General features: G+C 36.1%; 1 protein-coding gene across 1 annotated transcript in view; it reads left to right on the forward strand.

Moving 5' to 3' along the window:
- LOC133756637 (amine sulfotransferase-like) overlaps nt 1-27,042 on the forward strand; it is a 76,009-nt gene that overhangs the window by 5,713 nt on the left and 43,254 nt on the right. The window contains exons 3-4 of the mRNA XM_062187252.1: nt 4,501-4,643; nt 19,567-19,717. Of these exons, the coding sequence (XP_062043236.1) occupies nt 4,501-4,643; nt 19,567-19,717 (294 nt within the window). The remainder of the gene's footprint in view (nt 1-4,500; nt 4,644-19,566; nt 19,718-27,042) is intronic.

Here is a 27,042-nt window from a genome sequence, read left to right on the forward strand (position 1 = left end):
GCAGTTAAAGATTTTAAGAAGCTGTTACCAAAACTGCTTTGTTGTTCTGGTCCTGAAATGTATATTACATGTTGTAATTGTATACATATTTTATGTCTACATAGGAAACTTTAAGAATTATGTTTTACTTGGTTTATAGATAAAAGAGTGCTCATAGAATTAAAACTACTAAATTGGCTTAAAATATCTTTTTGGTTCACGTGATTTAATAAATCTCTGATAGACAATTTACTTGAAGTTTGTTGGTAGAATGAAACTAAAAATTATTTTAAGTTGTTGGCATGTTTGTACTTGGTTTTTCTGGTCAAACAAGTTATATATGTGTTAGATGTTTACAGTCATAAAGGTACAATATTGACCTAAAAAGAAATAATATAGGTAAAGTTATGATGTAAGGCTCATTGCTACACATAAAGTCCAATTTAAGCTTTTAGAGACATGGAGCAAAAATCACAATTTGAGATAACAACCATGCTTATCTCAAATTTTAGTTTCTTAAGTAATTTAATTATAATTGTTGAAAAATAAAATGGTAAATGTAAAAGATAAAAGCTTCCAAATACATGTACTCTTGTTTTAAAATTTACAAAAGGCATTGGACATTTGGCCATTGTTTTTATAAGTTGCTGGTATTTGACAGTTAAAATTGTTTCATAACTTTTCACTTGATATCAAGTTACTGAGAGTAAGAGATCTGGGAGGACTACCTTGTTTTCTCATTTTTCTTATCATGTGCAAGATGGGAAACTGATTCTATTCTGAAGGACTGTCCATCCAGATGTATAATTTGATAAATCAGACCTTATCAAAGAGATAACTCACCTTTTTTTTTTTTCGGTAATAATCTGACCGCATATAGAAGACCGAATATCTTAGCCAAAAATAAGAGCTTAAATTATGATATGATCTCTGTGAGTGAGATCCCAGTAGAAAGAATGGGCCATCAAAGAAGGAGGTAACTTTCTCTGAAAGGAGAAGAAAACTTCCATTTTGACTATGACCTTGTCTAAATAAGATCGAAGTCGGCGAACTCAAAAGGCTTCCATAGCCTTGGAAACTCATGACTAGAGCCTAGGGAGATTTCTGACGCCATAAACAAGAGTGTCGAATTAAGTCAACAACAAGAGTCATTGTGTACTTACTCCTCATGTGGGATCTCTGTCCTTAATGTGCTGTGCAATGTGAAGTAATGTTTTGTATCTTGCAACTTTACTGAACTCTCTTATGAGTTCTAATGGTGTCATAATGGTGTCTTCTGCTTCTCCTATACATCAAACCAGTTCCATCTACAATAGCTACAAAAATTTAAATACCTTGTAGTAAATTTAGCAAAGGAGGTAAGGGTCTCTATAATGAAACATACAAATTTTTAAAGAAATATGAGACACAAAAAAATGGAAAAATCTTCCATGTTGGTAGATTAGAAGAATTAATATCAAAATGTCCATACCACTAAAGGCAATTATAGATTTAATGTATTCTCAACTAAATACCAGTCACATTATTCTCAGACCTAAAAATGATGCAAAAATTCATTGGAAACACCAGAGACTCCAAATAGCTAAAGCAATCCTAAACAAAAGCAAAGCCATAGACATCAAAAGACCAGACATACTGTAAGGCATTTATAATCACATATCTATAACCTACCAATCTTTGGCAAAAATGCTAAAATCAATCCCTATACCAAGGACGGTCTCTTTACAAATGGTGCTGGGAAAACTGGATCTCCTCATGGAGAAGATGGAGAAGTATGAAACAAAATCTCTTCCTCACACCTTATACGAAAAACAACTCAAAATGGATCAAGGAACTAAATCTATGAAGTGATACCATGAAATTACTAGAGAAGAACATTAGGGAAAATGTACAAAACATTGGAATAGGCAAAGATTTTGAAAAATGCTCAGGAGCATTTCTTCCTTTCTGCTCATGCTCCAATATTTCTTCCTCCTCCCTATTCCATTCTCACTCTTAATTTTTACTTAATGATCATAAGGTTAACCCTACACTAAGTAAAATTGATCAACAAATGATATGAAGAAAAGAACACTTCTGCCTCAACAGAAGAGATAAGGGCTGTAAACAATCATCAATTCTCAAAACGTCCTTTTCATTCCAATGCATTACATTTTTTACCAATGCATTACATTTTACATACTCTTTTAATTACTCCAGATCAGAGAAAACAAATGGTATCCATCTTTTTGGTAATGACTTATTTCACTAAGTATAATAGTTTCCAGTTGCATCCATTTTGTTGCAGAAGATAAGATTTCAGCTTTTTTAAATAACTGATTAGTATTCCATAGTACGTAAAATACCACGATTTCTTTATCTAGTCTTCAGTTGGTGGATTTCTTTTGGTTTGGGTAAATTCCCAGGACTGGGATGATTGGATATGGTAGATCTATATTCAGCTTTCTGAGGCATCACCATACTCTCTTCCACAGTGGTTGTACCAGTTTACATTCCCACCAAGAATAAATCATGGTAGCTTTTTTCCCAAATCCTCACCAACATTTGTTGTTTGTTGATTTCTATATGAGAGCTATTTTAATGGAGTGAGGTGAAACATCAATTTTCCTGCTGGCTAATGATCCTGAACACCTTTTCAAGTGTCTATTGGCTATCTGAATTTCCTCTCTTGAAAAATGAATGTTGAAGTCATTTGACCATTTCTTAACTGGATTGTTTGTTTTGTTGTGGTTGAATTTCTGGAAACCTAACAGATTTTGGATATTACCCCTTTATCAGTTGTATAGTTTGCAAATATTTTCTCCCATCAATCAATTTGCTGAGTGTTTCTTTGGCAATGCAGAAGCCTTTCAACCTGATGTAATCCTCATTTATATATTTTAATTCATGGGTTTATATAAATACATGTATTTTTAAATGGTAAATAAAAATCTATAGTATCCCATATTTATATAGGGTAAGATAGATGAGGAATGATAAAGTAAGCACTCATTCACAACTGTGTTTGAAGACATAATGCAGTCAGATGGCTGCCCTCACTATTAATAAATAATTTTGCAATTAAAATCATGCATTTTATTAGGCTTTTTTATTCACTCAATGGGAATAAGAGTGTAGAATGTGCTGACTTTATTTTTCAGTGATCAAGGAGCTCATTTTCAGGGAATGAGCAAATTTACCTTACCGTTGCTTGAAGATAGTAGAAAGTATAGAAAATAGATGATATTGGTGGAAAACATGTAACTAAAACTGAGGTGTTCTTACAGAGGAAGATGGCTCATATTCTGTGGTGGTAATATATAGGAAGGACAAAAACCCATCTTGAGAGAGAAAACAGCCACTGTGAGAAAGTTACAGAGGAAAGTATGATTTTCATAGTGAAGAGTGAAGTTTGTTTGATGAATAAGGTGAAGACCAGAATTATAGATTACAGAGTGCAGGCTTTACCTCTGAGACCCCTGCACTGCTGAGATGGTAGGGCAACAGTGTTCTTCAGCAAGAAGCACTGGAGACAAGTTTCAGCAAACATGTCCACTTCATGAATGACTATGAACACCTTTTACAGGGCAGACATATCTGTTCTGTTTTGGTATCAAAGTATATTGGAAAAACTTACTAATCTTTTTGTAAGGAATCTTCCCTGGATTTGAAGGATGGAAATCTGCAATGCCTCTAAGGAATCCTAGATCTTTTGGTATACCCATCAAGGTCATTGACAGAACAAGGACGTAGGTCTCAGAGTGATCTGGGTTCTGAACTGAGAGCAGGCATTGTCCTAACTCTTGTCAGCAGCCAGATTTCCACAACAGGAGGAAGGAATGAGGAAGCCCATGACTAGAAGCTGGGCAGACTAACTTCATCCCACAGGTCCTTGCCAGCATGTTCATGCTAAAAAAAGCAGGATTATTGTTTCTCTGCCATACCAGCAGGACATCTGAATTCCCACTGACTGCACAGGGACTTGTACTCTTGCTTTCCTGTTTCTCCCTTTGTACTATACTTTAGACCAATCTATATTTTGCATCCCTCTAATCCACCACATCAAGAGGGATTTTTGCCTCACCCCCTTGTCTCAGTGGGTGTCCTGGCAGGAAATGGGACAGGAGGGGCAAGACCAGCAATATCAGCAGACAAGGCAAATATGAAGATATAAACAACCTAGTGCAGCAACTGTCTCATGTCTTGGATGAAGAGGATGCCTTGGTGGATGTGATCCTTCAAAACTACTAAGACTAGATGTGTTCACTGTCAAAAAGGACTTTGCCTCTCTTTCTGAGTGAAGAATGCTGCTTTTACTCCCATACATCAGGTGTGGCAAGAGAAGGATTCGAACCCATAAAAAGCATACTAACAAAATAGTCCCCCAAAACAATCCAGCCATATTTTGACCATTTTTTCCACCATGGCAATGTCTTTGTTGTCTCCTTTTATCCTCATGATCATTGTACACCTACTGGCATGTATAAATGCTGTATTTCAAAAGTTCTTATAGGAACCAGTGACTATTATATCCCAACTTAGTGCATGAACATCACAAGACTGCTCTTCAATCATCCAATCAAGAGAATAGATATCTCACCCCGCATCAACATCTCATATCAGCAGCAAGTAGCCAGAGCAAAAAGGGTGCCTCATTTAATACTCAGAGAGTCTGGACTGATGGAGTAAGGACAGAGGTCTCAGAGCCACTTTGGCTCCTCACCTGAGAGCAGATCCTACCTCCCAGGGGACACTTTAGCCCCTCAATTCTTAGGCTGGCTTGGTTACGTGTCCTGTATTCTTCTATATCCCAGATTCTGGATTTTTTTTCCCAACTAACCTGCCTGCAGTGAGGAAGGCCCATTGAGTTTGAAAAGACTGAGAGCAGTTAATTCACTCTACCATCCCACTCCCCTCATGGCACTGACCTTGCTTATGCTATATAAAGTCAGCCTGTCCACATTTATGCATTCTGCAATGTTTTCACGCTGCATGTGTGCCTCTCTGAAAATATTTCCCTTGAATAAATTTGTTTTGGCATTCAATTTGTGTCTTGTGTCCTCTGTTTTGGTCCCTTTCCATTCATTTGGTGGTCTGTGGGGAAGCTGCAGATCAGCTTCTTGCCCACAGTGATCTCTTGGAAACTGGCTGCTCCTTCATGGTCTAGGTAAAAACTGTGACCCCCACCACCTCTGAATTTTCTTCTACTTACTGTGATAAACTGCCTTGTTCACTATCTCCTCAACCCCAGCTTGCACTTTATCATTTGCTGATGGAATCAGAGCTAGAGACCTTTGCCAGATCTCACCACTGCATGCAACACAGGACCTGATTAAAATCCCATTTGGATTGGCAAGAGAGGCCTCTGTCACCCCAGATGCACTGGGGTGGATGTTCCTGGCAGGTATGCCTTCCTTTGTAGTGCCTGTTGGTTTCCACTTTCATTACCTCTGGGAGGTACCTGTCAGGTCGCTATCAGGAGATCAGCCCCCAAGTGCATTTCTCATCTCCTCTCGTTCTTTGAACACTAAAATCCTAAAACCTAACATTCAACCCTCTGAAAGTCCCACTCCCCTCTTCCTTCACTATAGTCCATGAGAGAGGCAGTCTTTTTGGCTTTGTTTTATGGTATGTTAACACCAACCCTTTGCTGGGAGCAGGAAAGAGAAAAGCCGGTTGTCTCTCATCCCTGGGGCGGTGACACTCAGAAATATCCAGGATGTAAGCCAACAACATCCAGTGTGCTCATCACCCATGGCACACCAGCCCCTGGCAAAAGTCACTCTTGGAACATGTGGCGGCTACCTGAACATGAGTTTATTTTAGATAGAATCCCAAATAACTGACGGTTGACCCAGGGTTGTTGGCCTAAGGTGTTTGTTGAGTGAGAAAAAAAAAAAAGGCTCAGATATCTAAAGTCTAAAGAGGTAAATTTGATAAATATCAATCTCATGCATGAAAATGCCAGGGTAATGGCTCTCAGCCTACTTTGATTCAGCTGTACCTAGCCCTCTATGGTAGATTTTACAAAGTTCAAATTTTGGTTTAAAATCTTAAAAAAGAGAAAAGATGGTGTCTTACAGCAACACTGCTTGGTTTCAGTACTCTGTGAGACCGAATGACAAATGTCTGCTTCATAGAACTGTGGTTTATGTCACTGATTTCCAGCTAGAGTTGTTTCATTAAAAGGAATAAAATTTCAAATAAATGTAATTTTGACCTTGATTCAGATAATATCTCAGTGTCCTCCATCATCCAGGTGTAATTGCTAAATGTAAACTGGGTAAAGGTAAATGAGATAAATATTTCTAAATGTAAACTTAAGTATTCATAGCATCTTAAATTATATAAAAACTGGGTTTGCTAACAAATATTTTTATTCATTATCGGAATATGAGAATAATTAAAGACTGCCTGAAAGCAACTGACGTTGAATTTGATGTGTTCTTTTATATAGAAAATGCTGTGTTAATTTGGAGAATTTTAAAGGATTATTGAAGTAAGCCAAGGAAATCAGCAGACAGGCGAAAAAAGTCGCAAGCATGAAAATGTGTTCTTGGTGAGGAAGGTTATGAAAGACAGAGATTATTTTTAGATACAGGAAGGGCATTGCTTATGAAAATGTGTCTTCCTAAAGTAGAATGCCTGCATATTCTAGACTGGAAAGGGAAAGCTAGAACAGAATACTAAAACATTTAAGTAAGTTCTAAAAGGTATGAGAAAGCCACAGAGGTTTTGACGGAAATAAATCTCATAAGACTTGTGTGTGATAAAAATTGATCATAATTATTAAAATACTGCTTTTAAAAATTTGTTCTTCAAAAATTTGACATTAATACCAAAGGCATAGTGATATAGAATTAAAATCTGATCCTGTGCTAAAGCAACAAAGTTGTTAAAATGCATATATGTTAGTAAATATTTTGAAATAATCTTGATCTGTAATTTTGAAATCTGTATAAAAACTGTATCATCTCCTTCTAAATAGTTTTTTTAGTCAATTTTATAGCCAGCTCCAGTAAGCTCTCTTCTCTTTCCTAATTCTGACTTGCTTAAATTGTTCCAAGTTATGAGATAATTCCATGTGCTGACACTTATAGTCGTTTTTGTGACAGACAAAAGAGACATAGATATTGCATCCTGTTGAGGTAAGTTTTGAATTCTGTGTTTCTAAGTTCAGATTGTTTAAAAAAAGACAGCTGAGTTTTAATGTTATGGTTTGTTTAAATGTGTACTAATTTAAAAGTATTTGAGTACTACTTTATGATATTGATTAAATCTGCTCTATATTATGTCATGATGTTAAGGGATCCTATTTTCAACAAGATATTTAAAGCCGTCTTGACATCTTTGACAGGTATTCAAAAAATCAAAGTTCCAAATTTTTTGGACTTTGTTATTTCCAATTGGACCCCTGGAAATGTCACAAGGATCTATCTCTCATCTTTCAGAGACACCAACTACTTATGCCACTTGGATTATAAGTACCGTCAAGATGTGAAGTGGTGCCAAACTTTAAGTCATGACACAAATGTCCTAAAGTTATGAGTCCAATGATCTTGTGTTGTTATCAGTCATGATTGTATTTTAATGAAAATGAACAGAGGCCTAAAAGGGAGAAGTGGTCATAAAATCCTACAGGTGCTTTCAAAAAATACTGTTTGGAGAAAACAGGAACCTCTAATTGTCAGCTAATGAGTTTTATAATTTAACAATGGCTGTTTAAAATCTTTTGTCATCCACAGTTTTATGTTCTCCTCTAAAAACACAATCAGATATATAAAAAAGAATCTAACAAATGTTCTTAAAGGCAGACTTTCTGTCAACTTTAAAATCAATGGACTAGGTAAGAGTTTCCATAATTCTAAAAATGAAAAATATGGGGGATGGCACTTTGGAACAGAGGGTTAAAGCCCCAGCCTGCAAGGCAGGCATATCATATGGGTGCTGGGTCAAGTCTCAGCTCTCTACTTTCATTCTAGATCCCTGCTATTGTACCTGGGAAAGCAGTGCAGGATGGCCCAGATCCTGGGCCCTTGCATTCACATGGGAGACGCAGAAGAAGCTCCTGGCTCCTGGTTTCAGATAGGCTCAACTCTAGCCTTTGAAACCATTTGGGGAATGAACCAACCAATGAAGACCTCTCTCTCTCTCTCTCTCTCTCTCTCTCTCTTTGTAACTCTACTTCTCAAATATATAAAATAAATCTTAAAAAACAAAAATACAAAAACAAAGTGTTCATAGAAATTAAAACACTGTTGGGTTTGTGTTTAAATGTTTCCTCTTCTAAGTTCCAAGGACTTTTTCCTTGATCTCTGTGGTATTCATTACTTTGGCACAGCCCTGTAAACAGATAAAGCTAAAGTTTAACAACGGACTACAGGTGCCAACTGAGAAAAACTAAGGTTAATTCTTATTACTAAGAACAAGAAGTAATTCTAGTTGATTTATGGTAATTTTTAAAAAGCAGTTAAAGATGATGACAATCTTTGTTATAATCTGCTTTGTTGTTCTGTCCTGTTATGCATTTATGTATTATATGTATGTAAAAATTTTATGCCTATGTTGGAATATATATTAAGACCTCTGTTTTACTTGGTTTACAGATCAGAGACTCCATAAAAATTAACCTGATAAATTAACCCAAAATATCTTTTTGGTTCATCTGACTTGAATAAATTTCTGATAGATAGGTTGTTTTAAGAAACTAAAAATGTTATTAAATCATTGGTATATTTGTGTCTGGTTTTTGCTGGTCAAACAAGTTACACTTGTGTTAGATATTTGCAATCATAAAGGTAAATATTGACATAAAAGGAAATAATATAAGCAAAGGCATGATGTAATGCTTATTGCTCCCCATAGACTCCAGTTTAAGCTTCTAGAGCTGCTTGGCAAAAATTGTGACTTAGATAATAATCATGTTTATCTCATATTTTATTTTCTTAGATAATTTAAATAAAATTGCTAAAAATAAAATTGATAAATGTAAAATATAAATGTTTCTAAATATATGTACTCTTTTTTTTCTTTTTTTTTAACTTTTATTTAATGAATATAAATTTTCAGTGTACAGCTTATGGATTACAATGGCTTATTTTATTTACTTATTTGAGAGGTATATTTACAGACAGTGAGAAAGAGAGACAGAAAAATCTTCCTTCCATGGGTTCACTCCCCAGACGGCCACAATGGCTGGAGCTGTGCTGATCCAAAGCCAAGATCCCGGCGCTTCTTTCTGGTCTCCCATGTGGGTGCAGGGTCTCATACACTTGAGCCATTTTCTACTGCTTTCCCAGGCCACAGAAGAGAGCAGGATTGGAAAAGGAGCAGCACCAGGGAATAAAACCATGCCCATATGGGATGCTGGCACCACAGGCGGAGGATTAACATACTGTACCATGGCGCCAGCCCCCAAATATATGTACTTTTGTCTTACAATTTACAGAAGGCATTGGGCCTTTAGGTAAATGTCTTTTATGATGCTGATATTTGACTGCTAAAATTGCTTGCTAATTTTCACATGATACTAAGTTACTGAGAGTAAGCAATCTTTCTCTTGTTATCTTCAAGATGGAAAACTGATTCTATTCAGAAGGACTATCCATCAGGATGTATAGTTTGATACCCCAGACCTTATAAAAGGTATAGCTAACCTTTTTTTCAGTAACAACCTGACCATATATAGAAGACTGAATAGTATATTCAAAAGTTAGAACTTAAATTATATGATTTCACAGCTAGATTTATTTTGCCATAGGCACAATAAACAGGCAATCCCTCCACCCTTTTCAAACCAAACTAAGGGAGAGACAAAATTATACTAATGACTTCAAATCTTGAAAGGAAAGGTGATCATTATGCTTTGAGCTCATCTAGAAAGGCAGACCTCTCCTTATGGGTATTATCTTATCTTACAGGAAATACACTGTCAGAACATGCATGTCACTACAGAAGTCAAACTCAGAACACAAAAGATTAGGGACTGGACTGAGCACTTGGCTGCATTAAAGGCTGCCCTTGTGGCTGTGGTCTACTTTAACAGAGACAAAGAGGAACAGGCGTGAGTGGGGCAGCAGGATCAATGTAAAGATTGATGGCAGGACAACTGATTGTTTCACAGGGTGCCCTGTCATCACCAAGACCCAATGAGACCAGTCCACTCCCAAAGATGACCTGTTTTTGTTGTTGTTGCTGTTGTGTTCCTTATGTGGGAAGCCAGGACATTGGGCAAACAGCTGTGTGACAGAAGCCAGCATCTGAAGAGTTCTGCCAGCTCTATCAACAGTTGGCCACTGGAAATGGCCTTGGGATCAAACAACTCCCGGTTCAGAGCTGCAAACTCTGTTGTCTCTCCATAAGATGAAAAAGCCCTTCATTTTGCTTGGCTTCAAAAAGTAACCAATGCTATTGAGAGCTAGAGTCAGTAAAATTGCAGGCACAAATGTAAATTTTCTTTTAGAGATTCCAACTGTTTCATACTAACCTCCTATTCAGGTCAGCTCTTTCTCTCAGGCCAGCGAGGTAATGGGAGATAACCAGGTGTCTTTTGTATGCCAGAGCCATTGAATAAGAAAAATAAACCAAAGGGATACAAATTGGGAAGGAGGAAATCAAAATATCCCTATTTAGAGATGATATGAATCTATATACATAGGGGATCCAAAAGACTCCCTTAAGAGACTATTGGAGCTCATAAAAGAGGTTGGTAAAGTTGCAGTATAAAATTATCACACAAAAAATCAATAGTCTTTGTATACAAGGGTAATGTCATGGCTTAGAAAGAATGTCTAAGAACAATCCTATTCACAGTAGCTAAAAAAAAAATTAAATACTTTGGAACAAATTTAACCAAGGACGTCAAAGATCTCTATGAGGAAAATTACAAAACACTAAAGAAAAAAAATAAAAAAAGACACCAAAAGGCAAAAATCTTACGTGTTCATGGGTTGCAAGATTCAGCAGCATCAAAATGTCCATACTAGTAAAAGCAATGTACAGATTCAATGCGATTACAATCAAAATACCAAGGACATTCTTCTTTGATCTAGAATGACAATGTTGAAATTCATATTAAGCACAGGAGACCCCAAATATCTAAAGAAACCTCATACAACAGAACAAATCTGGAGGCAGCACAATAGGGGATTTTAAGACATACTACAGGCCAGTTATAAACAAAACAGCCTGGTATTTGGAAAAAAAACAGATGTGTAGACCAATGGGACAGAATAGAAATCTGATTTCTTCAGAAATCAATCCATGCATCTACAACAAACTTATCTTGACAGAGGAGCTCAAATGAATCCCTGGCGAAAAGACAGTCTCTTCAATAAATGATCCTGGGAAAACTGGATTTTTGTATGCATAAATATGAAGCAAGGCCCCAACCTAACATAAAAATGTTCTTATAATGGATTGAAGACCTAAATATAAATATCAGATTATTAGAAAGCATAGGGAAACATTATCAGGCATTGGCTTAGACAAAGACTTCTTGAAAGACCCCAGAAACACAAGCTATCAAAGCCATATTGACAACTGGGATTACATCAAGCTGAGAAGCTTCTACATTGCAAAAGAAACATCAAAGTGAAGGCAACCAATGGAATGGGACCACATGGTGCTCTCTCGGGCAATATCACCAGCAACATTGGCTTCTGCAGTCTCCTATCATTTATCTTTGTGAAGATGGCTTATCCTCCTGATGCTGATTCTGATATTGGCAGGAATGGAACAGAGAAGCACTGCCTGACTTTTCACTTCTGAGTGTGGTGCTCCATATGACTAGGGGAGGGAAGAAGTAGGTTGAATTCCCTGCTCCAAACCTGGCAGTTCCTCAGATCCCAGTCAGCTCCCCATGCTGAAGCAAGAGTCAGTGGATGACTGGAATTCCTTCTAAGCTAAAATTCAGTCAACTGATTTTTGGCAAAGATGCCATGAACATACACTGGAAGAAGGATAGTATTTTCAGTAAATGATGCTAACAAAGCTGGATGTATTTATACAATGGCAGAATGACATTAAATCCTTACCTCCCACATTATACAAAAATAGGGTGGAGACCTCCCTGTAATACCTGAAACTATCAAATGACTAGAAGAAAACATGGGAAAATGCTTCGAGACATTGCAGCAGGCAAAAATTTAGTGATAATACCCAAAAGTTCATGAAACAAAGGCAAAACTAGACAAATGGGGTTATAACAAACTGAGAAGATTCTGTACAGCAAAAGAAACAATCAACAGAATGACAGATCTGAAATATTGAGTAAGAATATTTGCAAACTACTTATATTTCTTTTTCTTTCTTTCTTTCTTTCTTTCTTTCTTTCTTTCTTTCTTTTTTTTTTTTTTTTTTTTGACAGGCAGAGTGGACGGTGAAAGAGAGAGACAGAGAGAAAGGTCTTCCTTTTGCCATTGGTTCACCCTCCAATGGCCGCCGCGGCTGGCGCGCTGCAGCAGGCACACCAGGCTGATCCGAAGGCAGGAGCCAGGTGCTTATCCTGGTCTCCCATGCGGGTGAAGGGCCCAAGGACTTGGGCCATCCTCCACTGCACTCCCGGGCCATAGCAGAGAGCTGGCCTGGAAGAGGGGCAACCGGGACAGAATCCGGTGCCCCGACCGGGAATAGAACCCAGTGTGCTGGCGCCGCAGCCAGAGGATTAGCCTATTGAGCCGCGGCACTGGCCACAAACTACTTATATTTCAAAGGATAATATTCCTGAATATATAAGAAAGTCACTCAACAACAGAAAAGCAAGCCATTTAAGAAATAGAAAAAGTTCATACATTTCATAAATATGAATTAAGAAATATAGTATACCTTAAATAAGAGGATTCTAGGTAAAAAAAAAAAAATTGACAAAGGACCTGAGTAGACAGTTCTCAAAGGAATAATTATGTAAGACCAACAAATATAAGAAAAAATGCTGAGTATCATACATTTCAGGAAAGTCACATGAAATCTGCAGTGAGATATCACCTCAGCCCTTAAATGCCCTTAAAATAGAATTAGAGTTGCTTTACCATCCAGCAATGCCACTATAGGGTATATATCCAAAATTCACAAAATCCACCTAGCTAAGAGATAGCTGTATTCGAGCTCTATTCAAAATAGCCAAACTATGAAATCAATCAGTATGTCCATCACTGGATAAATTTACACAGGTATAGAAATTGATATAATGTAATATTATTCAGACATAAAAATGAAATCCTGTCATTTTCATCTAAACAGATAGAATAGAGAACATTATATTAAATGAAATAGCCACACATAGAAAAATCAACAACACACATCTCGCTCATATGTGGAAGCTAAGAAAAACCAAAATACAAAATATTGAGAAACAATAATCTATGGAAGAGTGTTATGTTCTTCTTATATAAGAGAAATAAAATTAAAATATGGTAACATTCTTTATATATTTATAAATACACAAAAACAATTCCAATCCCAAAAAGCTTTAAAAAACTAAATTTAAAGTAAATGTAAAAATGGGACTGGTGTTGTGACACAGTAGGTTAATACTTTGCCTGTGGTACCAGCAACCCATATGGGCTCTGATAGTCTGGAATTATGTACTGAAAGTTAATACAAATTTTGTTCTATGTATAAAGGAAAGGAAATCTAGAGATGAGGATTTGAAAACTAAAATTGAAAATAGATAAATCTGTTGTGATAGTTCTTCTAGAAGTACATGATAGTAGTACTTTTAGAGGAGCACAATTCAGATTACAGCTTCTGAAATTAGCAAGTTTCAGTGTTAAACCAGCTCTATGTGATACTTGTGTAAAACTAGGTTAATTATTTAATTTCTCTTGAAACTTCTGTGTTAATGATGATACTGGCAACATCTAACCAACTGTTTTTTGGGGGGCTTAGTATCCTAATGAGTCTTAGCTTTTTTTTTTTTTTTATCACTGCACAACAAATTACTATACAATTAGCAGTCAAAATCACACCTGCTTCTTATCTCAAAGTTCAGAAGATCTGTGGCCATTGCTCATTAGTTGTTGAGGATCTCACATGGTCAAAATCCTGATTTTGGCAGTAATGTGATCCTTTATGAGAGCTGTGGGAAAGATGTACTTGTAAGTACACTCAGGTTGTTAGAAGATTTTAGTTCTTTGTTGCTGCTATGACTGAGGTCTTCATTTTCCTTTTGTGCGGCATCCTTTCATCATTGAGCTGGTGATGGCCTGTTGAACCCTTTTTGTGTTTCACTTCGTTCTGCCAGTAGTTTCTGCCTCCTTTCCAGGGCCAACATGCACAAAAGATTACACTAGACTTGGGATAATGTTCAGCATTATCCCAACACTAACAAATGGTTGGTAACCTTAACTACATCTCTACATAGTTGCATAGGGTATGGGAGCTTCTTAAGGGAACTGATAATCTACCTCTAACATAATTCACTTTTAAGCCATGTGTCTAACAAATGTCCTGTATTTATCACTTTATGTGAGGCACTAATCTAGTCTTTCCTTGGCTTTTGTCCATCTCTTCTGAAGTTTAAAAATCTCCCATAGAAAAATTTTCTATTTAATAGAAATCTGAAAATCACTATCAAGAGCAAAACATTTGAACAACAGAAGAGTAAAGGACAGGATATAAGTCTAAGAGTGATATTTAGATAGAACTGAGGCAAGTATAAATTATTTTAGAATATAAAAAGTCAATCTTAGTCATTGATAATAGCAGCCTTTAAAAAATTACAGAACTGAAAGAGCATCACTTAAAAAGAACAACACTGGAAAATGAATTTATATAATATATGGGTATATAAGGATCTAGAATCTTTTATCGGTGCAATTTTTCAATACTTGAAATGAATCAGATGAGAGTAAGAGTACTAAAGCAAGTGGAATAGTATAAAGAAAGTCCTGAGTTGGATACCAACCTCCTGTCTTATGTCTACAGCAATAATTTTACCATAAAACATGTGCAAAGAAGTTGTTCTTCTAAAATGCAAGACATAGTGTTTGTTTCATATCTGCCAAAACTTAGTGGTGATGATTTGTGTTTAAGCATGGTTCTCTTTAGTATCTCTTAAGGTTTGGGTCTTTTATTGTTTCAATACGATGTCATTTGCCTAACGTCAACAAAATCTTCGTTAACTTTTCCAAGCTGAGCTGCTTGCTCATTTTCTACAACTTCAATCATTGGCCAAAACAAACTCTTCAGGGAATATTTATTTCTGAGCAATGCATCAGTCCCTATCATCCCTAAAATCCTACCAGAGGTGATTTTACTTGTTCAGTTGATCTACAACGGTGAGTAGGAAAGTATAGACTTAAAGCACCTTGCAAATCTCATCTTCCTTCTGCATAACATGCATATTTACTATTTTTCTCCTTGATTTTCTATTTTTCCTCTTTTCTTGATGACCACATTGAAAGAGGGAATATCAGATATTCCTTATATTTAAGTAATCAGTTCAAACAATATATACCTTGAGAATGTTGAGAACCTACATGATTTCCCTGCGTACTCCATTCCTATTCCACTATATCTGAGATACAACAGTTCCTATAACTTTCTCTCCTGAGACTGTGTGTGACAGATCAGTTGAATGACTAACCTTAATAAATGACAGAAAGAATTATACTCATTCAGAAAGCCTGTGCAGTCTGACAGTCTTTCCTCCACTGATAGCATCCAGAGTGTTAGGGTTGTAGATAATAAAAGGAGTCAACTTCATTTGTTTAAATAGTACATTTTCTTACTTTTAAACATCTTCAGATACTTACCTGTATGTAAGTTGATTCTTATACCTATTGTTTATTTTGTCAGATGACAATATTTTAATTTCTAAAATACAGACTCAATCTCTCTTAATATAACTTAGAATTTTGTTTAGTATTGCTATACATTAAAAAAAAACAATTGACAACTGGCATAATTGTGAATAGATGCTTTCCCTTCAGAAATATTTATATGGTAAACTCCATATCTACTTGTGTTTTTTTAAGGTAACTTAACAAAGACACATATTTCTTATAAAAATGTTTCTTAAATCCTAAGCTTATTTTCAAGCACATATAGAATTAGTAGGTAATGTAGAATGATACTTAAAATATTTTTATTTATTACTTTAGAGGCAGAGAGTCAGAGAGTGGGGGAAGGGAGAGTTAGGAAGACAGGAGGGGAGGGGAGAAGAAGGAGAAGGAGAGGAAGAGGAGGAGAAGGAGGAAGAAGGAGAGGGAGAGGGAGGGGAAGGGGAAGAGGAAGAGGTAGAGGAAGGGGGAGAGGGAGAAGAAGAGGAAGAAGGAGAGGGAAGGGAAGGATAAGGGGCTAACGGAAGGGGGAAGGGAGGGGAGGGGAGAGGGAGCAGAAGAATAAGGAGGAGGAGGAGAAGGAGAAAGAGAGGGAGAGAGCAAGAGCAAGAGAGAGAGAGAGAGAGACGGATCTCATAATGTGTTCAATTTTCAAATGGTCATATACAGGGAGTTTAGAGTCGGAAATTCAATCCAGGTATCCTATTTGGGTAGCAGGGACTCAGCTATCCCCTGCTCCTTCTCAGGGTGCTCATTAGCAGCAACCTGGAATTGGGAGCAGAAATGGGACTCAAACCCAGGCACTTCAATATAAGATGTTGGCATCTTAACTTGGTGACAATGCTAAGCCTCCAGGTATTTAGTTGATGAAATGTTAGCTCCCAGTGAGTTTGAATAGACACAATCTTTCTGTAAGGCAATACTGAAATGTCATCAGTGTTTGCATTGGCTTTAACTCAAAGCTTCTGCTTTCAGGAAAAAAATATTGGAATTGGAATATTTAAAGATACATGGCCATCAGTGCTTTTCTTGATTCTGTTTGTAATGATAAATGAAATGGTATTGTCTAAGAATAGTGGGTTGATTAAATACCAGATGATACATTCAAACAGTTGAAAAATAAATGGAATAAAATAAAACAAAATATCAAATTCCAAACCCTCAGAAGCTTCTTTCATAGATAAGTTATTCAATTTTAGGAGAAATAAAGCAGAAATAAAAATATATTCATTAAAAACTTTCTTATTTCTATAACAATAAGAAAAGTAAGAAATAAATACATAAAATTCTAAGAATCTCTAGAATAGAATCTTGCACTCTTTGACAAAATTGTTTGATATGAAATCTTCCCAGCTCTACTCAAACTAGCAGGGTAATCATGAGTAATGTACTTGACTTGACTTCTCTGTGCCTCAACGTCTTCATCTGTCACATTGGAATCATGATAATCATCCCGTGTAATATTTTTTTTTAACTTTTATTTAATGAATATAAATTTCCAGTATACAGCTTATGGATTACAATGGCTTCCCCTTCCCATAATTTCCCTCCCACCCGCAACCCTCCCCTCTCCCGCTCCCTCTCCCTTTCCATTCACATCAAGATTCATTTTCAATTCTATTTATATACAGAAGATCAATTTAGTATAAATACTTCAACAGTTTGCACCCACATAGAAACACAAAGTGAAACATACTGTTTGAGTACTAGTTATAGCATTAAATCAGAATGTACAGTACATTAAGGACAGAGATCCCACATCAGGAGCAAGCGCACAGTGGCTCCTGTTGTTGACCCAACAAATTGACACTCTAGTTTATGGCGCCAGTAACCACCCTAGGCTGTCGTCATGAGTTGCCAAGGCTATGGAAGCCTTCCAAGTTCGCCGACTCTGATCATATTTAGACAAGGTCATAAAAGACAGAGTGAGGATAGTAACCAATGATCCTAAGAGTGGCCTTAACCAGGTCTGAACAATTATACAGCATTAAGTGGGGAAGAGGACCATCAGTACACACAGGTTGGGAGTAGAGCCATTGGTGGTAGAGTAGAGGTTATGATTACAAAGGAATGAGGCCCAAGTGGACTAGACAGGGTCTAGAACAAAGGACAGAGTCATTATTAGAGGAGCTAAGAAAGGTGCTGTCTAAGCTACAAGTAATTTTTCTGATTGAGAGGCAAATAGAACCTGATAGAAGGGGCTTGATAATAATCTGTTGGGCTTTAGGCCTTGTAAGTTAAGAGGCCCAGACCTATCTATCTCTTCACATGGGGTATATCCTAAGGGAGGTGTGAACCTCCTAGGGGAAGGCACTCTGTTGACTTTCATTACTTGGCTGGCCTGGGAGGAGAGCTGGCCAGGTAAAGGCAGGGGGCATCTCTAACAAGAAATTTACAGTTCTGCCTGCAATGTTGCTGACCCTACTTGGCTGTCCCCTCAACTGCAGTGGTCACTTTGGAAGTTGGGCTGAGTGAAGGGCTTTTCAGCTTAGAGCCAATAAGATCTGTGGCTCTGACCTGGGCATCCTTCGATTCCAGGGCAGGTCCATTTCCAGTGATCCAACTCTTGGCAGAGCTGCCAGGGCTCTTCACACGCTGACTTCTGCTGAAGCCCAGGCTTACCACATTGAAAGCCACTGCAGTGGACTGGCCTGTTGGGTCTCCTTGAGGGCAGATCACTGTGCAGATCAGCCATTAATAGGCCTGCCACCCATATTGGTCTATTATGCTATGTTATATGTGCGTACATATTGTATGTCCACATGGGGAAATTTTATTAAGAGTTTTATTTTAAATGGCTTTTAGATAAGATTGTCCATAAATTTAAGCTGCTAAAATCAATCAAAGATACATTTTAATTTGTATGACCTGAATCTGTGTATCATATATTTTAAACTTGTTGGTAGAAAGAAACTAAAAACATTTTATATGGTTGTGCTTAAGTTTACTGGTTAAACAAACTACACCATGTTAGATATTTAAGACGTGTTTTCAAATACATGATTCTTAAAATGTATAGAAGGCATTGGACCTTCCGGTAAATGTTTTATTAAGTTCTTATCTAAGGGTTGAAACGGTTTGCTAAGTATTCATGTAATATTGCTATTGTCAGCAAGTGATCTAGGACTTGCTCCCTCATTTCTCTATTCTAAGCCCAACTTGTTCTTTCACTTCTCTATTCTCTTCAAGGTAGGGAACTAATTCTATTATGAAGGAATCTGTAGGATGCACAATTTAATCTTTAGACCTTATAAGAGATGGCTAACATTTTTCTGTAATAGCATAGCCAAAATAAGAACTTAACTAATAATCTCATAGCTAGATTCACATCGCCATCAGCGAAGTATACAGTAAGTAAAAAAAAAAAACCTACCTTTCAGACCAAAGGGAAAGAAAGTTTTAAAGTGAGAATATAATTTTCCTCATGGGCATTGTCTACCTTAGAAAAACTACTACAGAACATGCCTGTGACTATAGACTTGTAGTTCAGGCCACCGAAGATTAGAGATGGGACACGGGCACTCCCTTGACTTGCATCGTCTGGTCTGCTTTAACACAAACCCGTGTAATATTTTAAAGAAAACTGTTTAAATCACAGAATCTTAGTTTGCTCATCCCTAAAATAGTGATAAAAACAGTAAAGCAACATTGGATAACTGTGAAGCTTAAATGATGTAATATATTTAATATTAATATTATTTGGCAAATGAGTTGGTGCAATAAGACATTTTAATGGTACTTGGCATATACTGAACACTCACGTAGCATTAGTCACTGTTATTAAATGTTCAGAATTTTTAGAGACACTTATCTATTTTACTTCTAGGTAAAACAAAATATGGACAATCCAGGTACAAATGTAGTCCATTTTAAAGGCTTTAATTTTGAATCTACTCTGGATATGGACCTACTAGAAAATGTAGACAACTTTGAAATTAGAGATGATGATGTTTTCATAATCACATATCCTAAATCAGGTATGTTGAAGGTGTGGCTCATCTGATACCAGTCTACACTTAGATTTGGTAGAACATGTGTACTAATATGCATTTTTCCAATATCAACAGCAGCAAAACTCACATTTAAACCACTACTTACGATCAGAAACAAAATTGCATGAAGTCTCAATGGTCTAAAGCCATTTGCGATGCAAATATTGTCTTTTCCTGGGAAATATGAAGAAATCAAAATTTGGGCCAAGAGAGGTACTACATAATAATCAACCTGTTCATGTTGTCTGAAATAAATTATAAATAATTTAATAAAATTGTATATGTTATGCATATAATTTTATATAGTGTTGATGAAATTATATCTATTAAGTAAATATATAAAGACCCAGCATCAATGATGTGATAAAGGAAAACAAATAATCAAGTAGTGTCATTACACCTGGAAATTTTACTCTTAAGGGCCATATAAATAGATGAGGGATAGACTCAAGAGTAAGTGTTCTCAGTAGGGGAACAACAGCTATTATGAATGTAAGAAACACATTTTGTTGCTGTCATATCCTTTCTGTTGCTGGTGGATTTTTTCCAGGCAATTATGTGTTCTTTATGAGATGATTCTTTACCTGAAGCAGCCTATGAACTTGGTGTGACTGCTGGGGTGGAGTTGTTCAGAATTTGGGGTTGTCATCCATGAATCTATTTCTTCAGTGCTTTACCATGTATAATTGGAACTGGTTGATTCTATAGCAAACATGGGTGGACCCTGTATGTAAATATATCAACTTCAACCAATTATTGAGATCAATAAACAGAGAAGGAGGATAGAATGTTGTGTTCTGATACTACAGAGATACATGTGTCTTAAAGCACATTTTTCAACTGTCAGTATATTTCAGTTAAAAATCAATGATTGTTTCACTATTTGAACTGTAATTCTTTGATGAGTATGTAGGTGATCTGAAGTAATGAGAAAAACAAGTAACTTTGTTATATGTTTGGCCAAATCTAGGTGAATTATGAACACACAGACACACACAAATAAAATACATTAGCCTACTTTGCCTTCAAAGATGACAAACAGTTTCCATACAATATCTACAGTAAAGTAGAAGAATATGCTGCAATTTGCTAATAGAAGTTATGTTTGAGAGTAGATTCAGTTTAAGATTCAGATGAGATATTTCTGTTGTCTAAATAATGTTAAATAACTTTTTTTCTCAAGAAAAAATTTGTTACACTTTTGTGTCTTGTTTTTAATATTTATTTGGAAGAAGTAATACCCATTCATGTTTCAAAATATAAATAATTTTTAATATTTATTTAATGTTTTGATTAACATATGATACTTGTACATTTTCATGGAGCCCAGGGGTACACTTCAATACACACATAGCATAAACCAATGAAACCAGGCAACTAGGTTTTCACTCTCTTTTATTTTTCTCTGTTTGGAGAATATTTTACAAATTCTTAAAATTTCTTTATGAGACAACATGTTATTTATAACTTAAAAAATAATAATAGAAATATATTTTAGATAGGTTGTAAGAAATACCAGGAGATTGTATCATCGTAATGGAAACATTGAAGTAGGGACAGCTGGTACCTCTGCAGAGTTTGTATGTGTGAGACTTTATGATTAGTTTGAACAAACATGTAATGGGCAGGAAGAAAAAGGAGGATAGCCCTCTTGTGATAGGAGACAACATGGAGTTTCATCACTGCTATGGAATCATGTGGCTCTAGGTTATTATCCATAGAGAATTTCTTGCTGATGGTATCATTTTTGGTTCCTTTATGATTTTGAAATGTGACAGGTCCATAACAAATTTTGTGAAAATAAACCACTATAGGCATTTATTAAATTTGAAAACAAGTTTTTCTCCGAGAAACATATTGTTAACAGGTCATAGACAACATAAAATCTTTCATCTCAAAATTGTCAATGCCTTTCTATTTAGAGACTTAACCTTCCAAAATGGTTAATTTTCCAACAAGTTTTGTTTTCTTCATAAGTATTTCATGACAACTAGATTCTGCTTTAGTTTTCCCAAAGGCCTTGACCTTTGGGTTTCCTGGAAAGATTCTGTCTGTCTGTCTATCTAGCTATCTATCAATCTATCAATCATTTGTCATCTATTAGCTATCTGTCATCTATTAACTCCATACACATTTCTCTATCTGAAGACATTTAGTATGATAAAGTGGAGAAATAAAGTCCTTTTGGACACAGTAGTCCTTAAAATACTGCTTTTGTCAAAAAAGTAATTTTTTTAACATATTTGAGATTCAGTGAGATGAAAGCAAGAAAGCAAGAAAGCAAGAAAAAGGAAGGAAGGAAGGAAGGAAGGAAAGAAGGAAGGAGAAATATGGGAAGGAAAAAAAGGGGGAAGGAGGAAGGAAGGAAATGGAAAGAAAGGAGGAAGAAAATGAGTTCAGAATGGAGGAAGTGAGAGAGGAAGAAAAGAAAAAACTCATCCACGGGTTCACTCTAACAACGCAAATATCAACCAGTTGGGCATAGACCCGATCCAAAAGCAGAAAAAAATAGTCTTGGTCTCCCGTTTGGATGTCTGGAGACATATGAGTGCTGGTGGTTAGATTCTAGATGCTCCACTTCTGATCCAGCTCCCTGCTAATTTTCCTGCAAAAACAGCAGACGATGGTCCAAGTACTTGAGTCCCTGCACCAATGTAGGAGACCAGGAATATGCTCCTGGCTTTGGCCTGGCCTAGGCCTGGCCATTGTGGCAATTTCAGGAGTGAACCAGTGGATGAAAGATCACTCTCTCTGTGTCTCTCTCGCTCTTTCTCTGTAAATCTGCCTTTCAAATAAAGAAAATAAATCTTTTTAAAAAAGAAATAAAAAGAAATCAAGACACAACAAAACACTGAAGTTGCTCCTTTTTCCTCCTTTTGCTCAACTGCAAAGCCTTGCAGTTAGGCAGAAAAATATTTCATAATTTGGAGACCTTAAAACTGAACACGCTCCAATTTCATTTTGAGGACACATCTATGCCATAAGGTCTTAATTTGTCAATTCTATTAAAAAATAAAATATCAAGGAAGGAGTTTATGGATGGAGAAATAAAAGTATGCACAAAAGATAGTAATAAGCAACCCTATATAATGTGCATGAAACACAGAGAGGGAGCTTCTGCAATAATATGAATCACCTCAGTCATAAAGCCAGAACAAACCAAGTCTTGAAATGAAGAGTCTTTGATTTTATCTTTACTAATTTTAATGTAAAATACAGAAAAAAAACAAAAACAGAAAAATATGTGATTTCAAAAGTGTATTTGGAATGTTTAAAAGAAAGCTCAAAATCAATTTATTTTACATTATTAAAAACTATGACAGAGTTAAAAACATGATTATCTATTTTGACAGGTACCATCTGGGCTCAGCAGATACTAAGCTTGCTTTATTTTGAGGGGCATCGTAATGGAAACAGCTTACAGAGTCCCTTTCTTTGAATACAGAAATCGTCCAATAGACATTGAAAACAGACCATCCCCACGCCTCTTTACTTCCCACATTCTATATTATTTAGCACCTGAGGGTCTGAAGAACAAAAAGGCTAAAGTAAGTCATAAAAATATCTTATGTGGGCCGGCGCCGTGGTCCAACAGGCTAATCCTCCGCCTAGCGGCGCCAGCGCACCAGGTTCTAGTCCCGGTCAGGGCGCCGGATTCTGTCCCGGTTGCCCCTCTTCCAGGCCAGCTCTCTGTTGTGGCCAGGGAGTGCAGTGGAGGATGGCCCAAGTCCTTGGGCCCTGCATCCGCATGGGAGACCAGGAGAAGCAACTGGCTCTTGCCTTTGGAACAGCGCAGTGTGCCGGCCACAGCGCGCCAGCCTCGACGGCCATTGGAGGGTGAACCAACGGCAAAAGGAAGACCTTTCTCTCTGTCTCTCTCTCTCTCACTGTCCACTCTGCCTGTCAAAAAGTTAAAAAAAAAAAAAATCTTATGGACATTTTGCACAGGCAGTACACCTTTTCTAACTATTTTCCCCAGCCTAGTCATTCTTATTCTTCCAAACGTTTCTATTGCATCTTTAGGATATTATTTTTGCACACTAATAATATATATGAAATTATATATGTGCATGTCCACAGCCATCTTCCTCGTTACTTATAATGCAATTATATAGCACATAGAAAAATTTCTTGCACATCAGTACACAAAATTCAGCCAGATCAAGAAGATTTAAGGGTTCATTCTGAGGTCAGAGTGTTATTTAAAGTGAATGTCTAGGAGTCTGCTGTGTGGACTGCTTCCCATATTGGGTATTCCCTTCTTTTTAATTTTGTCTATTATTATTACAAGGCACTTGATGTTATTTATGTGATCACTTATACACTTAAACCTATCTAAATGCTGTCTTTAACATTTAATATGATCACCTAAGCAATTAAGATGGCATTTATACCACTGATTTTAATGGGCTTGGATTCCCATGGCATGTTTTTAGGCTGTACCCTTAGAAGTAAGTCTGTAGGACTGTATGCAGAACTATACAGCTTTACAGTTATAGACTACATCCTACCTCTCTTAATATCCCTCTTATTTTTTTATTGGGATCTTCTTTCAATTGACTTTATATACATATGATTAGTTATGTTATTTAAAGAGTTCAACATATAATATGAATAAGAGAAAAGAAAAAATAAATGCAAAATAAAAGGTAACAATAAAAAAAATCACTCCATAGTCAGGACAAGGGCTATTCAAGTAATTGTTTCTAGAAGGGTCAATTTTGCTTCTATAGCTTTCATTTTAGGAGCACTATTAATTCTCAGATCAGGGAGAACATATTGTATTTGTCTCTTTGGGACTGGATTATTTCACTAAGTAAGAAGTTTTACAGCTTGATCCATTTTGTTGCAAATGACCAGATTTCATCATTTTTTACTGATGTGTAGTATTCCATAGTGTACATATCCCATAATTTCTTTATTCAGTCTTGGGTTGATGGGCATTTAGGTTGATTGCATGTCTTAGTTATTGTGAATCGAGCTGCAATAAACATGGACATGCAGACAGCTCTTTTGATTACTGATTTCATTGCCCTTGGATAAATTCCCCAGTGTGGGATAGCTGGGTTGTATAGTAGGTCTATATTCTGTGGTATGTGTGGGTAAGAAAAAAGTGTCAAAAATGAGCATATATGTATAATAAGAATATGTAATATCTGAAGTAGATATGATGTAGTCAAGTGACATTGTCATCATTTTCTTAAAAATACCCTAGGGGCAGCAAGGAATAAATAATAATTAATAAAATAAGAATTGGAAAAGAATGTGCATAATGTCAGAAACAATAAAGTGTGTGACACCATTTACAACTGAAGGAAGAATGTAAAGACCAAGGGTTTGTAAGTGTCAGACTATACAATATCAGTAGAGTGTGTTAATGGCAGTGACATCTTTAATCCTTAAAAAAATAAGGAGTCATTTCAGAGTTATAACAAGGTTAGCAGTGGTATAGAATCAGTGTTTTCAGAATACCCTTCCTATTAGTGCATTATAAAGTAAAAACAGTGCTTATAAGCAGGCCAGGTGACTTAGAGATGAATGTTATCAATTCATTGAATATCAATCATGTCTTAGATAAACTGGAATCATTGGGAAAGGAAAGCATGTATCACTTCAAGACAGATTTAGGATGGAAAAATGAAATAGACTAGAGAGAAAATGAGAGATGTGTCTAAAATGTTTCCTATAACCCTAATCCATATACCTGTTTGGATATTTATGCCATTCACATAAATGTTTAGAGTAAGAACACAAAGTTTATATTTACTTAATGATATTAAAATGATTAGACTGAGAAAGAAGGGGAAATACAAATTTAAAACTCAGAAACAGATTGGGATGAAAATATCAATGATATTAATTTGGACATCATCACTTAAGAATGTAAGAGAAATAATGAGAGTGGTTAAAACAGAGAGCAGCATGAGATGAAGGGAGGAATTCTAAGGGATTAAGGCAGAAAGGAAAGAAGCAGCAAGAAATGATAGGCAGTATGGAAGAAGAATGGAAGATATAGAGGAGAATAAAGGGGAAGCTAAAACCAATTATAAATGACATTACCACGGAAGTTTGGGTAGTAAGAATGAGCACTCCACGGAAACAGAACAGGAGAGGTCAAAGGGAAAGAGAATATATGGACTGTCTAATGACACAGAAGCTAAGCATCCGTGTCAACAAAGATCTTTATGATCTTTAAAAAAAAAACTTTAAGATTGTCAATAAATCAAGGAAAAAAATAAGAGCTTAAAACATCAATACCACAAAATCAGGTACATACATGTTGTTCTACATACTTATTTATATCACAGTTATATCATATTACTGGAATTCATGTAAATCATGTTCAAAGTAGAATTTATCTCCTCTCCCGCATAAGCTGACTCTTCTATGAATTGCTGTATAATTCAAGTGTCCAAAATCAGAAACAAGACTATGTATTTATGTGCTTCACTCTCAACGTCTTTGTGTAACTAATTAATCAGTGCCATCTGTCTTTGTATTCTCCGTGGAGGACACAAACATTTCTCAACCTATGTTGCCTTTGCTGTGGAACAGTCACCAATATCTCTAGCTTAGTCTCTATACCATCCATCCTAAATTGAAAAGCAAGACAATTTTGACAGAAAAATTTTCAGGTTTCTCCTGATTGGAGGTGACAGCCTCAGGATGATAGAGACTGTACAGAGTTGTTTTCTACTTCTCTGTCTTAAGTGTCCAGGAGTTAATAATTGGCATATAGTCATGATAAAAGAGACATTCAAATTGTCATATTTAGGTGGTTAAATTTTAAAAAGTATTTGTTAAGATAAAAAGAAAATATGGCTACCTTTTGAGAGTAATGACAACATTTATAAGAACAAAACTCTGTGATGTGATTGTGGAATAAATATATTGTTCAGGTTTTTGAAGTGTATGTTGAAATCATGAAAGTTCATTTCATAGTTCAACAATTTGCATATTTGTCTATGTCTCTTCTAAAGGTAAGATATTTCAAAATGTAACAAAAGTTGAAAAAATTTGTTCTTAAAATGAGCCAGAATATGGCAACGTACCTTGGGGATAATCTAATGGAGATATTTCATTCTTCCTATGCTATGCTATTTCTTCTCATATGGCTGAAGTTTTCACAGAAGAAATTCATAATGCTTGTATGCTTAGACACAGTAGACTTAGAGACAGAAGTTGTTAAAAGACGTGTTCACTGTGCTCCACCAAAATACAAAAAATATAAACAGCTCAGTAGTTTGTAGAATATTACTCATATTTATGGACCATGTTATCTCAAAGAATTAGAAAAGAATTAACATAAG

The sequence above is a fragment of the Lepus europaeus genome, chromosome 3 (genome assembly GCF_033115175.1).
Source record: "Lepus europaeus isolate LE1 chromosome 3, mLepTim1.pri, whole genome shotgun sequence".
Taxonomy (NCBI): Eukaryota; Metazoa; Chordata; class Mammalia; order Lagomorpha; family Leporidae; genus Lepus; species Lepus europaeus.